This window comes from Geotrypetes seraphini, chromosome 13 (genome assembly GCF_902459505.1).
Source record: "Geotrypetes seraphini chromosome 13, aGeoSer1.1, whole genome shotgun sequence".
In the NCBI taxonomy this organism is placed as follows: Eukaryota; Metazoa; Chordata; class Amphibia; order Gymnophiona; family Dermophiidae; genus Geotrypetes; species Geotrypetes seraphini.
The window spans coordinates 76,965,579-76,979,971 of record NC_047096.1 but is presented as its reverse complement, the minus strand read 5'-3'; the positions used below and the strand labels follow the sequence as shown (position 1 = coordinate 76,979,971).

The 14,393-nt window shown below is 42.8% G+C and overlaps 1 protein-coding gene across 1 annotated transcript in view; it reads right to left on the bottom strand.

Annotated features, from left to right (window-relative positions):
• The window catches only part of PIP4K2B (phosphatidylinositol-5-phosphate 4-kinase type 2 beta), a 45,900-nt gene extending 42,058 nt beyond the window's left edge, over nt 1-3,842 (bottom strand). Inside the window, exon 1 of the mRNA XM_033918193.1 lies at nt 3,319-3,842. Within this exon, the coding sequence (XP_033774084.1) occupies nt 3,319-3,468 (150 nt within the window). The 5' untranslated portion in view covers nt 3,469-3,842. The remainder of the gene's footprint in view (nt 1-3,318) is intronic.
• Nucleotides 3,843-14,393: the final 10,551 nt, after the last annotated feature.

Below are 14,393 nucleotides of genomic sequence, written 5' to 3'. Positions count from 1 at the left end.
ACAGGCCATCCCCCTCTCACTGCATCTTGAGATGCAGTGGGAGGGGGAAGACCCATCATTCACAGCACATGACCCTGTAGGCAGGAGGGAGTGAGCTTCCCTCCTGCCAATTTTGTAGTGTAAGGTACGGGGGTGTCAGGTAATGTGGGGGTGTCGCCAGTGCTTTCAGGAGATGTTGGGGGGAGGAGTGTAGTGTGGAGGCTCTCTGTAGAGGAGGCTGGGGGATCGGTGCCTGTCAGCGAGTGAGGAAAAGAGGAATCTCTCTGCCAGTTCAGCTGATCCTGGCAGGGGGAATTTCCATCAGCTGAGTCAGCAGGAATCCCCAAAACTGGCTCAGCTGATGGGGTTTCTCCTGCCACGATCAGACAAGGTAGTTGGTATGTCTACAAAACTTGCTTTTGTGCGTTTTTCATGTGAACATTTTTATTTTTGAAAATAGCCATAAAAGACAGATGTCCTAAGAAACAAAACTTATGCAGAGGTCATTTTCAAAAATAAAAGATAAAGATATCTGGCAGCTTTAAAAAGGGACATTTTTTCTACTGAGTTTGTCTTGCCCAAAACGGCCAACCTCAGACTTAAGGTGTCCTATCGAAAATGCGCCTCCACGTGTTTAATATTTTTATTTTTAAACATCTATGTCTGATTTAAACTCCTAACCTCTGTAACTGATCCTTTTAGCTTCTTTTTAACCATTTTCCTCATTTTATCATAGATGCCTACTTGAAAATTTATTACACATTAAGCAATGTACAGACTAAAAGTCAGGAAAAAAACATCAAAATGCTGCTACAGTAGATTCCTTTGCAACATCACTCCAGATATTAGCTCAAATTTGATCAAGTTATGATCACTGTTTCCCAATGGATCCAATACCTCTTGTTCTATGCCCTGCATTCCACTAAGGACTAGAATTAGAAGCTCTCCCTCTTGTCAGTTCCTGAACTAGTTGTTCCAAGAAGCAGTCACTGGATCAGCTGCTCCAAGAAGTAGTCATTTACTGTATTATGTTTAGAAAATTTTACTTCCCTAGTGCTCCCCGATGTAACATTTATCCAATCAACATTAGGGTAATTGAAATCAAGAACATCTAAACAAAAGCTGCTCCTTTTCTCCCAACAAGTGTGTTCACTGTAAACCCTCTCAAAAAGTTAGATTATTAGAGTTAAATTGTAAAAATAAGTTACTTTTTGAACAGTTATTAAGCGCATCTTCACAAGCTATCTTCAATGAAGCCTCTGAATGTAACAAGTTCAATTGCAAAGCCACATTCCATCAAATCCAGACAGGGAATCCCAGATTCACCAGGAGCGGCATCAGGGGATTAATTATTTCACTGTTCTCACACGGTTGTACATAAGTGGAATGGCAACCAGCTCAATGATGCCAAAAGATTTTCAAATGTATATCATCAAGTTCCACCCCCTACACAACAAGGGAGCAAAAACAAAAAAAGCTGCCCATTCATTCATATCCCAAGGAATAACAATCAAAATAGAAAAAGCCATATTTGTTCACATTGATGGAGCTAATGCGGTTGCCTCACCGTTCAGTAGATTGTATTTGTTCCAAAACTATACATCAGAAAGAATCAAAATCATGCATACATTTAAAAACCAATGGCACCCAATGCTGTAACCAAACTGTCTATCTTGATTTACCAAGTTAATTGTTATCCACTTAGAATGTTTAGATAATGCAGAATATAAATAATCTCTCTTCATTTCCCTGCCTTTTTCCCATTGATCCATCCCTCTTCAACAAAGCAATAAAAAAAGTTGGGGGTCCTTCATGCCCATGCAAAAGATAAGAAACAAGCACAAAATTCTTACTACCGTAATACTAGCTGCAGAAAGTTAGTCTAATATTTTAATCCTCTTTGTAACCCCCACTTTGGAAAGTCCTGTGCTCAGCCTTCCAGTTTTCTGTACACTTCACTGCATCCCAATTTAATAGCTAATAACTTAATTACCACTGGATTTAAATAAGCATTATTATAATGTCTATGCAGGTCTTTGCAGATAAGTACTGTATTTTTATGCACTAAGCTCCCATCTGCTCTGGATGACCATAATAATGCAGCAAACTGTGCACAAAATCTACAATATGCTCTGTGCTAAGCAAGTGCATAGACAGAAATACAATGTGGGGTAGGCCTAAGTCCAAAGAGGGTGAGCAAGGGAACCTTCCCTCCATCTTGCATCTTTCCCTCCATTCCCCACCCCCCAGGTGACCAATCAGTGCTACACAACCTCCTTGCACCTTTTCAACTCTTTAGTGCTTTTTTGGCAGTGAGCAGCAATTCATACCCACTGTTTGTGCCAGTCCAGAGCCTTCCCTCTGACTTGGTCCTACCAATAAGGAAACGAGGTGCATCAGAGGGATGGCTCTGGGCTGGTCTGAGTAGTAGATATAAGTTCCTGTTCTCCGCTGGGGAAGCACTGAAGGATTGAAAAGGTACGGTTTGGGGTGGAGTTGAGAGATGTCAGAATGCCTGCGACAGAGGGAGAGATGTCAGAAATCTTCAATGGTGGGGCTTGATATCCCTACCAGACATATCAAATATGTGCAATTTATAGATGGGCAGGTACCCACCCATAGCTATTCTACAAATGCTAAGCCTTACATACTTTTTTGTATCATCTTTTGAATGATTTAAAGGAGTGGGGGGAAAGAGGAGATGTCAAGATGCAAGTTAGAGGAGTTAAAGAATGTCAAGACCTGGAGAAGTGTATATATCAAAGGTGAGGCACCAGGTCTTGTGTGACCGATACCCCAAATCAGAGGCAAGGTGATGTAGGTCAGAAGCAGGCATGTGATGGGGACAGATGTCAGGATCTTGCCAGTGATTCAGCTGTCACATTTTTTACCTTTATATTAGTAATAGTTTATGTACTTTTATCATTTATCTTATTTTATTGTTCTACATGATTAATTGCAAACTTTAATAACGTTACATAAGGCACTATATAACACTCAAGTACAAAAATAAGAAGAAAATTATGTTAGAGGTTCTGAGCAGGAGACGGAGGAGAGTAAAAATGTGTGGCGGAGAAGGCAGAAAAGTGATGCGAGTGCGGTGAGGAGCAGGGGCACCAGGTGGTGGTTAGGGGATATGATGCAGGGTGACAATATGCGATTTATTGGTGGGATATGGTATTCTGCATGAAAGTGAGAAAATGCAATATGACGGTGAAGTAAGGGTGTCAGGTAGCGAGATTAAGGAGATGTGGTCATGCAGCCGGGTGAGATTTGGGAGGGGTTGGGTTGAGGAAGGCGAGAGAGCGTGAGGATGACCGAGGAGAGAGAATCCTTTACCGTGTGGTTGACCCCCCACATGAGAACGCTGAGCAGAGGTTCGCTGGCCCGGAAGAGCTTAACCTTCTGACAGACGAAATGTTTCTTCTTGGTTTTAGTTTTGCTGGCGCTAAGCGCCACCGCTGCTGAGCTCGTGCAGTTGGAGGCCATCCCAACCTCAGACTCCGAGACCGAGACCGGAACACGGCGCCGCGGCCCAGGGCTCCCGCCCGGCCTTGCTGCTTCCGACGCGCCAAGATGGCGGTGGCAGAGGGGGGGGGGGAGGGGAGCGGGGAAATACCAACTGCACACGGGGGAGGGCGTGAAAAGGAGGAGTGGAATATACGAACAAACACACGATAAGGGTGAGGGGAGTGTGAGGCTCGGTCCAAAGCTACTTGGAGCGAGGAGACGGACAGGAGATACTAACAGAATGGGGAGGGAGAGAGGACAGAAGAAGTGGGATATACCAACAGGAACACTGGGTGAGGTGAAAGTGAGAAACCGACAGAAATTGGGGGACGAGATACCGACAAGAATTAAGCGGCGGGGGGGGGGGAGAATGGATATACCAACAGAAACACCAGGATAGGGGTGAAGGAAGTGTGAGAGACCAATAAAAACACAGGTGGAAAAGAGGGAGGACTATGAAAGTGAGAGAATGAGATATAAGTACAGAAAAACCGGGAGGAAAGGAGACACTAATAAAACACTAGATGAAGAGAAGTAGAAGATACTAACAGTTTTAAATGTTGGGGAGGTGGAATGGAAAAATACCAACAGAAACATGGGAGGAAGGGTATGGGACATACCAACAGATCCTATGTGATAGATAGAGCAGAGCAGTAGAGGTACCAAGGGAGAATGGAGAGCAGGTGATTCCAATAGAACCACTAGGAGCAGCAGCTATCAATTGACCTACTATGGGAAAACCAGGGCTGACTTTAACCTATGGACAAGAGAGGCCCTGGTCTGGCCTGGCCCAGGGTGCAAAGGGCACCAAAATCCCAGTCCAGCATCTCCCCCTGCCCTCTGAGGGCAGGGAGGGAGAAATGCTAGATTGAAATTCAAGATTTTGGCACCCTTTATCAATAGCATGAGATAAAGGGGAGCTACTGGATCTTGGGTAGGGGGGTACCGATGCAAAAGTTAGCTTAGGGTGCCACAGTCCCTTGAGCCAGACCTGGGGAAAAGAAGCAGAAAATAACAGAATTATGGGAACAAGCAGGAGAAAAGGTTAGAACCATTGTGGGGCATGGCATGTGAGCTACCATTTAAACCAGTGGGATAGGATAGAGCCTGAGGGAGGAAGAAAGAAAGAAAATTATTACAAAACCACAGAAGAGGAGTTAGACTAGTGTCTTTCAAACTTTTTTAGCTCCGGCACACTAAATGGAGCAAATGTTTTTCACGGCACACTAAACAGAGCAAATTTTTTTTGTAGCACATTATAATTGAAATTATAAAATTTAAAAACCAACAAAAAATTAAATTTGAGAGTTATTTATTTAAGGTTCTTTACGCTATGTATGGGTAATTGTAACAATGGTGAAACTAAGGTAGATAGAATAGAATTGCTAATCAATGTGATAGGTGTGCTTGTTTTTGAGTGCAAATTAACTCAAAACGCGGCTCAATAGTTGACATGCAAACACGCATTTCATCATCCACCATCTACAGTTATTGGGTTTTTAAAAATTTAATTTCTGTCAGAGCTGAAAAAGTTCACAAAGATAAGATTGCTTTGTTGCTCAAGTTAGGATAACTACTGCATAAAAAAATAAAATTACTTGCTGTTAGTTTTCAAGGATCAGCATGATGCTTGTCTGGATGGTTGCATCCTTACACAGACGCTCATAAAACTGACAGCCTCGTGTACGCAGCATGCATGTTATCTATTCTAGTGTATACTTTGAAGATCATTTTTTAAAATAAAGTAAAATTCTGGAATCTCATGTGGCACAACCAGAATCTCTTCGGGACACACCACTATGCCATGGCACACAGTTTGAGAGACAATGAGTTAGAGAAAAGAGGTGGAGAAACCACAGAACCACTAGGGAGACACAGGCCTCTGTGGAGCAGCAGATGCTGGAATACAGGAGTCTGCATAGATGATTGCTCTTTAGCTGATCCAGAAGGTGCCACAGTGCCATCAACATAGGCTTTTCAGAGCAAGTTCACAAAGTCAGGCATAAAGAACCAGGAACCCCTTTCAAGAGGAGGGTTAGAGCGCTTTTTTTTCACTGTAGGACCATCAGAACCTTTATTAGGCACTGCGCCACATCGTGGGACCCTGAGAGTAAAATCATCTCTTTTCCGTCCCAACAGTCATTTGGCAGCATTAATAAGGTGGTTAGAAGCTGAACATGAGGTTCCTGACTCCCAGTGGAACATACAGCACAAGGACACTCTTCATGTGCCCAACCAGCACAATCTTTGCATGAATTAATGTCATTGGAGCATAAGGACTCCATCCCTTGTGGTTAGAATAAAAAATTAGTCTTTTTAAAGAAGTTTGAGAAATTAGAATTCAAATCGGGAAAAATTCAAGATGGCCGCCAACAGGATTTCTGTTGAAAAAATAGCTGTAACTCCACTAGAGGATCTCAAAAACTACCAATTTTAGGATTTCTGGGGTGGGGGAACAAGGCTACAACAAAATATAACTTAAAAAAAAAAAAAAACAATTTCAGACCTCCCCAAACTGCTCTATGGGCTGTGACAACCCTACTCACAGACCAGACATTAGGAAGATGTGCACAGACTGCCACAGCTCCTCTCAGGGTAGCTTGAATAAGCAGAAGACCTCTGCCACCAGAAAGCTGCCTCTTCTGATTCGTCAGCTGCCAGTTGGACTGAATCTCAACCCCCAGGACCAGGATCCAAACACCACAAACAGGAGGGAGAAAAGTGTAGCCGACACCGTGTGCGCTCTGAAGAAATGCAATTGATGCCCATACAGCCTGCGCTGCACTCCTGATCAAGTCAAGGAGTGAGCAAACAACAGATGAAACCCCTGAGCTCCATAGTTCTAGCAGGCAGGCTGAGCAGGTCTCTGCAGGATCCACCTGTCAGCCTCAGACCGAAATCTGCTCCTCTCATGCAGGCTACACAGTCACTGGAGCTGAACAAGAATACAAAATCCCGCAAAAAAAAACAAAAAAGAAGACCAAGCAAATCAAAGTTGCTCCTGCAGGCTCACTTGCAAAAGAAATAACTGATTGGGACAGCAGAAGCAGGGAAAGAAGGAAGTTTTGAAAACAGGGATCAGTATCTCCTGTAGTGGACTCGTGGGAGTGGATGCAAGACCCTTGGTTCAGCATACCATCCTTATTGCACTGGAAAGCAACCATTTCTAGTTGGATTCATATGACCATTTCTTTGGCTTACATTGGCAGCAGAAAGCAAATGCCAGTAGCCATAAATGCCCATTCCACTAGGAACATAGCTTCCTCCTGAGCGGAGTCTAGAGCAGTTTCCCTTAAGAAATTTGTAGAGTGGCCACATGGTCTTCCTTCCATACTTTCACAAAGTTTTATAGAGTGAATGTGGTGGCCAAACTGGATACTGCGTTCGGATCTTCAGTACTTTCAGCAGGCTCATCTGTCCGACCCTAGATTCAAGGGGACTGTATTGATTAGAGAATGTCACAGGAAAAAATTTTTCCCTGTCCTCGCAGGAACTCATTTTCCCATCTCATCCCTGTGAGTTATTTTCCTGTCCCTGCCCCATTTCTGCATGCTCCAACCTCATCTGCACAAGCCTCAAATACTTTAAAATCATAAGTGTTCAAAGCTTAAGTGGTTAAGGCAGAACTTACAGGAATGAGGGACAAAACTCGCAGGGACGGGACAGGGAAATTGAGTGGGGACAAGGAAATTGAGTGGGGACAGGGACAAATTTGTCCCTGTGTCATTCTCTCATTTTGATACATCATCTGTTCCAGAATGATGTACCTATTGCACTAGAACAGGGATCTCAAAGTCCCTCCTTGAGGGCTGCAATCCAATCAGATTTTCAGGATTTCCCCAATGAATATGCATGAGATCTATGTGCATGCACTGCTTTCATTGTATGCTAATAGATCTCATGCATATTCATTGGGGAAATCCTGAAAACCCGACTGGATTGCGGCCCTCAAGGAGGGACTTTGAGACCCCTGCACTAGAAGGAAAGATTAGGTATTTATTTTGATAATCTTCTTTCTAGTAAATAGGCATATCATTCTGGAAGCCTGCCTTGTCAGATGTTCATTAGCCTGCTTGCTGTCTCAGACATGTCTGTATTACCGGATCAGGAATTGGTTGGCAGGTAGGAAGCAGAGGGTAGGAGTGAAGGGCCACTACTCGGACTGGAGGAGGGTCACGAGTGGTGTTCCGCAGGGGTCGGTGCTTGGACCGCTGCTATTCAATGTATTCATAAATGATCTAGAAACAGGGAAGAAGTGCGAAATAATAAAATTCGCAGACGACACCAAACTACACGGATGGTGCAGAGAGATGAACTTCAGCTTCCTGGACCAAGGAGAGGCACTTCAAGGACTTTTACCTGATTGCGGCGGCGGCGGCCTGTTCCCCGATGGTAGTGGCTTGGGGGTGGGCAGGGAGAAGTAAAGAAAGAAAGGGTGGACAGGGAGACAGAAAGAAAGAAGGGAGATGGGACACAGACAGAAAGGGCATGGAGAGAGAAAGACAGAAAGAAAGGGGGCACGGAGAGAGAGAGAAAGAAAGAAGGGGGCAGGGTGAAAGAAATAAAAAGTTTGGGGAGGGAAGGAGACAGATGCCAGACCAGGGGAAAGGAAGGAAGGAAGGAGGGAGAGAAAGGAAAGAAAGAAAGAGATGTCAGAACATGGAAATAGGGACAGAAGAAGAGAGAGAGACAGAAGGGAAGGTAAGACATGGAAACGTAGATTTTGAAAAGAAAGCAGTTAATGCCAAAGAAGATGCAAGGCAGAAAGTGAAGATGGAGAGAAAACCAGTCAAAGGACAAGAAGACCCTGGAAACATAGTTAAATGCACAAAAAAATAAAGTCACCAGACAACAAAGGTAGGGAAAATGATTTTATTTTCAATATAATGATTGAAATGTGTCAGTTTTGAGAAAGGAAAGATATTAAACTTTAAATGTGAGGGCTACAGAAAAAATAGGGTACTTGGAGGGCCGCAAAAAAAATAGTTAATGACAATTTTGCGTAAAGTAAAACTCTTTATAGTTTATAAATCTTTCCTTTAACTGTTAAAGGAAAGATTTATAAACTATAAAGAGTTTTACCTCATGCAAAGTTGTCATTTCTATAATAAGACATTAACTATTTTTTTCTGTGGCCCTCCAAGTACTACAAATCCAAAATGTGGCCCCACTAAGGGTTCGAGTTTGAGATCACTGGTGTAGATGGACTGGAGTAGGTTTTAACAGAGATTTCGGCAGTTGGAACCCAAGCACAATACCGGGTAGAGCTTTGGATTCTTGCCCAGAAATAGCTAAGAAGAAAAAATTTAAAAAAATTTAAATTGAATCAGGTTGGGCAACTGAATGGACCATTCTGCTGTCATCTACTATGTTACTATGTTAGTGTATAAACTTATGGAAACAATGATTAAAAACAGATTGGATATGATTCTAGATGACAAGAGGCTGAGGGATCCCCACCAGCATGGATTCATGAAGGGAAGGTCTTGTCAATCCAATCTGATAAGCTTCTTTGACTGGGTAATGAAACAACTGGCCAGGGGAGAGTCCCTGGATATCGTGTATTTGGACTTCAGTAAGGCTTTTGATAGTGTTCCACACTGTAGGTTATTAAACAAGATGAAAACGATGGGACTAGGAGAAACATTGACTGCATGGGTTAAAGACTGGCTCAGTGGTAGACTTCAGAAGGTGGTGGTAAATGGTACCCCTTCAGAAACGTCGGAAGTGACCAGTGGAGTGTCACAGGGCTCGGTCTTGGGTCCGATACTGTTTAATAGCTTTGTACAAGACCTGCCTCAGGGACTTTGAGGTAAAATTACACTATTCGCCGATGACGCTAAGCTATGCAACGTGGTTGACAGCGCAACCGTGCCCGACACTATGAGGCAGGACCTACTTTTACTGGAACAATGGTCTAATACTTGGCAACTGAGTTTTAATGCCAAAAAGTGTAAGGTTATGCACCTTGGTAGCGATAACCCCAGCAGAACATACACCCTGAATGGTGAAACCTTTACAAGAACTGTCGCAGAACAAGACCTGGGTGTAATCATTAGCGAAGATATGAAGACTGCCACTCAAGTGGAGAAAGCCTCAGCCAAGGCTAGACAAATGCTGGGTTGCACCCGAAGAAGTTTTGTCAGCCGAAAGCCTGAAGTCATAATGCCATTGTACAGGACCATGGTGAGACCTCATCTGGAGTACTGTGTTCAGTTTTGGAGGCCGCATTATCAAAAGGATGTGAAGAGAATGGAATCGGTTCAGCGAATGGCCACTAAGATGGTCTCAGGACTCAAGGATCTCCCATATGAAGAACGTCTAAGCAGGCTGCAGTTATATTCTCTCGAAGAATGCAGAGAGAGGGGAGACATGATAGAGACGTTCAAATATCTTACAGGCTGTACCGAGGTGGAGGACGATATCCTTTTTCATATGGGTCTCACGGCAATGAGAAGACATCCGCTCAAACTCAAGGGTGGGAGATTTCATGGTGACATCAGGAAATACTTCTTCACCGAAAGGGTGGTTGATCGTTGGAATGGCCTTCCACGTCAGGTAGTTGAAGCCAGCAACGTGCTCGACTTCAAGAAACGATGGGATAAACATGTGGATTCACTTCGGGGAATGTTCTTTTAAGGGGAGGGTTCTTTTGAGTGGGCAGACGTGTTGGGCCGACGGCCCTTTTCTGCCATCATACTCTATGTTTCTATGTATTTAATGGGGCTAGGACTAAAGAGGAATGCGAAGATTTACAAAGAGACCTGAACAAACTAGGGGATTGGGCAACAAGATGGCAGATGAAGTTCAATATAGAGAAATGTAAGGTCTTGCACGTGGGAAACAGAAACCCGAGGTACAGCTACACGATGGGAGGGCTGTTATTGAGTGAGAGTACCCAAGAAAGGGACTTGGGGGTATTAGTGGACAAGACAATGAAGCCATCGGCACAGTGTGCAGCGGCCGCTAAGAAAGCAAATAGAATGCTAGGTATAATCAAGAAGGGTATTACAACCAGAACAAAAGAAGTTATCCTGCCGTTGTATCGGGCGATGGTGCGCCCACATCTGGAGTACTGCATCCAATATTGGTTGCCGTACCTAAAGAAGGATATGGCAATACTTGAGAGGGTTCAGAAGAGAGTGACACGTTTGATTAAAGGTATGGAAAACCTTTCATATGCTGAAAGACTGGAGAAACTGGGGCTCTTTTCCCTGGAGAAGCAGAGACTTAGAGGGGATATGATTGAGACTTATAAGATCATGAAGGGCATAGAGAAAGTGGAGAGGGACAGATTCATCAAACTTTCGAAAACTACAAGAACGAGAGGGCATTCAGAAAAATTAAAAGGGGACAGATTCAGAACCAATGCTAGGAAGTTCTTCTTCACCCAATGGGTGGTGGACACTTGAAATGCGCTTCCAGAGGGTGTGATAGGACAAGGTACGGTATTGGAGTTCAAGAAGGGATTGGACAACTTTCTGAAGGAAAAGGGGATAGAAGGGTATATATAGAGGGTTACATACAGGTCTGGACCTGATGGGCTGCTGCGTGAGCGGACTACTGGCCATGATGGACCTCTGGTCTGACCCAGCAGAGGCACTGCTTATGTTCTTATTTCTTTTCTCTGTCCAATACAATCAACACTAGGGAGAACCACTACTATTGTGAAGAGACCATGGAGTATCTTTCAAAACTCCAAGACTGTTAGTGTAGGTTGCACTCAGGTAGGTGGTATGTTCATTCCACCTTGTTACAAAGTTAAATGTTTAATGATTGTTTCATGTTATATGGTTCATATGAGCAGAACAGACTTCATAACATCCCATTTGTCTGTCTTGCCTGTTTGGATTGTAAGCTCTTTCAAGCAGGGACTGTTTTCTTATTCTTTGAGACTCTGTGCAGTGCTGCATGCTTCTGGTAGCGCTATAGAAATTAGTAGTAGTTTCTTGGGGAGTCCCTGTACCACTCCATTTTCTTCTCTAGGGCTGACCATGTGCTTTGATTCAAACTTAGGAGTTACAGGACAGCCCATAATGAGAGGAAGCAGAGCAGAAAAAACTTAGATGAGGCTCTCTATATAGGATCTCATTCTCAGAGGTTCGTTACCCCTATGTTCCAGAGTGATGTGCCTATTTACTAGAAAGAAGATTATCGAGGTAAGTACCTAATCCTTCCTGATTCCATCTGTGTTGTAGGTCCCTTTATACATCAGGATGTAGTTGTCAGAAATCTAAATCTGGCCAAAACTTCCTCCTGAATAACTTGGAAGCTCTGCACTATTTATGTGTTTAGACTTAAACCGTGCTAGATTATAAGAATAAATCTCAGGAGGCACACATTTGTGATACACTGATATAGAGTATGCTTGTACACTGGAAAACAAGGAAACTTATGTCAGTAAATAACACCAAGCTGATGTATGTGAAATGGTGGATTGCATTTATCAGCCAGAGAGCCATAGACTAAATAAAAAGTGATAACCATTGTTACATTAAAAAAAGAAGAAATAATTGCAACCATTTAGTCGCTCAAGGCCTGTCACCACAACACTATGCAAATGCCTTCAGTGTGATATTTATAAACTAAACCTCATATCTCAAAGAAACTGTTACCTAGTCCTTTACAGACTGCTTATACTTAAAAAGCAAAGCTGATCAAAAAATTTAAGTTTAATAAAGAATTCAGCATTATCTAATCAATATGTGCATGTACATACACAACATTGGCAACAAAACCCTCTCCTTCCTTCCTAACAAGGGATACTCATTTTAACCTAACATTGACATTGTCTGTTATTGCAGTATTATCTTCTCCAGCAGGCAAGTATATAATACAAAAAGCAGAAACCACAAAATACCTCACAATCCCCCTCTTTTACTAACGCAGTGTGGGTTTTAGCGCCGGCAGCAGTGGTAACTGCTCCATCGCTCACAGGAATTCTATGAACACCAGAGCAGTTACTGCCGCTGCTGGCGCTAAAACCCACGCTATGCGTTAGTAAAAGAAGGGTACTATGAGATAAATGCAGCAGTGCCAGCATCTGCATTGTAGTACAGGTTAATACTAGGAAGCCAAAAGATGCATTTCATGATTTTATTTTTAAAGTGGCCCATCTTAAAAGGTGAACCCTTTTGAAGCAGAGCAAGTGAACACCTATTTCTGAAAATAATATGCTTCCTGTGCTATGCTTTTATTTTTTGGACTTTACATTAATATCATTTTTGGAAATGTAAAAAATTCCTAATGAAAGGAGCAAAAAGTATTTACAAGGCTATATAAATACAAGAATAAAATCATCACTCAGTAGAAAATGACTATTCTGCCACATTTACTCTGCTTGTTTCAATACCTTCCATACCCTGTTCCCATGTGTTTATGTTTTTTTCCTGAACCAAATAGTAGCAAGGTTAATTTTATTTGGCATGAGCATCTATCCAGAACCAGTTTGGAATATATATATATAGCCCAAGGAGAGGGAAGGTATGACATTGCCAAATTCCATGCTGTATTATTGGGCACAGGCCAAAAAGGCATATATATATGATCCTTGTTGAGTCAGCCAGGGTATTACTTATAGTTAACCCAGCCTTGCCTCATATAGAGGCAGTGGCAGGATTAGCCTTATTCTTTCCCACTCATTGCAGTTGTGGAAGGCAGTTAAATGATATTTGGATATTAAGGGGTATCAAGCTTTCACTAATTACACTGCTGGCAAATAAAGCAAGATGGTAGAAAGTATTTATTTGTTTGGTGAAAGAAATCATGTTATTAGTGCTAATGAGCAGGTATTGGGATTAAGTAGGTACCCTTCGTTTTCAGTTAGCAACACTGGAAATGGTTGCAATTTCCACTGTTACTTGGTCAAAAGCTCCAGGAGTAGAAACCAAACATGGCATGGCCAAACAGGTGCGATGAGGATCATTGTACCTCAATCATGGTGAGGCTTGAGTAGTTTTCCCTATGAGAGGAATCGGAGAAAATGTGTAGCGGAACCTCTTCCCCAATGAAACAGAAAGGCAAAAAGTCTGGAACAGAATTGTGGAAGTTTGCTGTTGTAAGGGAAGCAAAGTAATCTATGTCTGGTGTTCTCCATCTAGAGAAAATTGGTTGAAAGATAGTTATGTTGAGATACCATTTGTGAGGCTGAAGAAGTCTGCTAACACATTATGTGTCTCTGGTAAGTAAACTACCCCAAGTATTCCACCAGTAGATTCCCATTTCCAAATTTCTATTGCCTCCATACAAAGGGGATGAGATCCTGTGCCCCCTTATTTGTTCAGATGGAACACAGCTGCTTGGTTGTCTATTTGAACATGTACTAGCTGCTGAAGCAAACTGTCTTGAAATGTGACGAGAGTATTCTTTGTTCGTTAACTTTAGAAGATTGATATGGAGGGTCTGTTCTTGGCAAGACCAGACTCCCTGAGTGTGGAGACCATCCAAATGAGTCCCCCATTCTAGCATCAAAGCATCTGTGGTTAGAAGTTGTTGGTGGTGAGGAGGTTGGAATCGGATACCCTGAGTAAGACTGCGTGGCATCATCCACTTCTGGAAAGTATGACAGAGAACCAAAGTGATTTAGATGTGAGCAGACATATGTCCCATGGCTCAAGACCATTGGGTCAACAGGGTTCACTGTGGAACTCTGAGGTGACGACGTGCACTGTTGATACCATGTGACTGAGAAGGTGTTAACATCTGACATGCAAAAGTGTGTTGCAGAGTGGAGCCTGACAGGTGAATGAGATTATTATTTCTCAGCTTCTGTAGAAAAGCTTGACCAGAGTAGTGTCTGAGAGGAAAATAGTGTGACTTTTGGTAGTTACAGAAAACCCAAGCAGGTCTAGAAGACAAACTGTGAACTGATGGCATGCTGAGCTGCTTGCTATGATGAAGCCTTG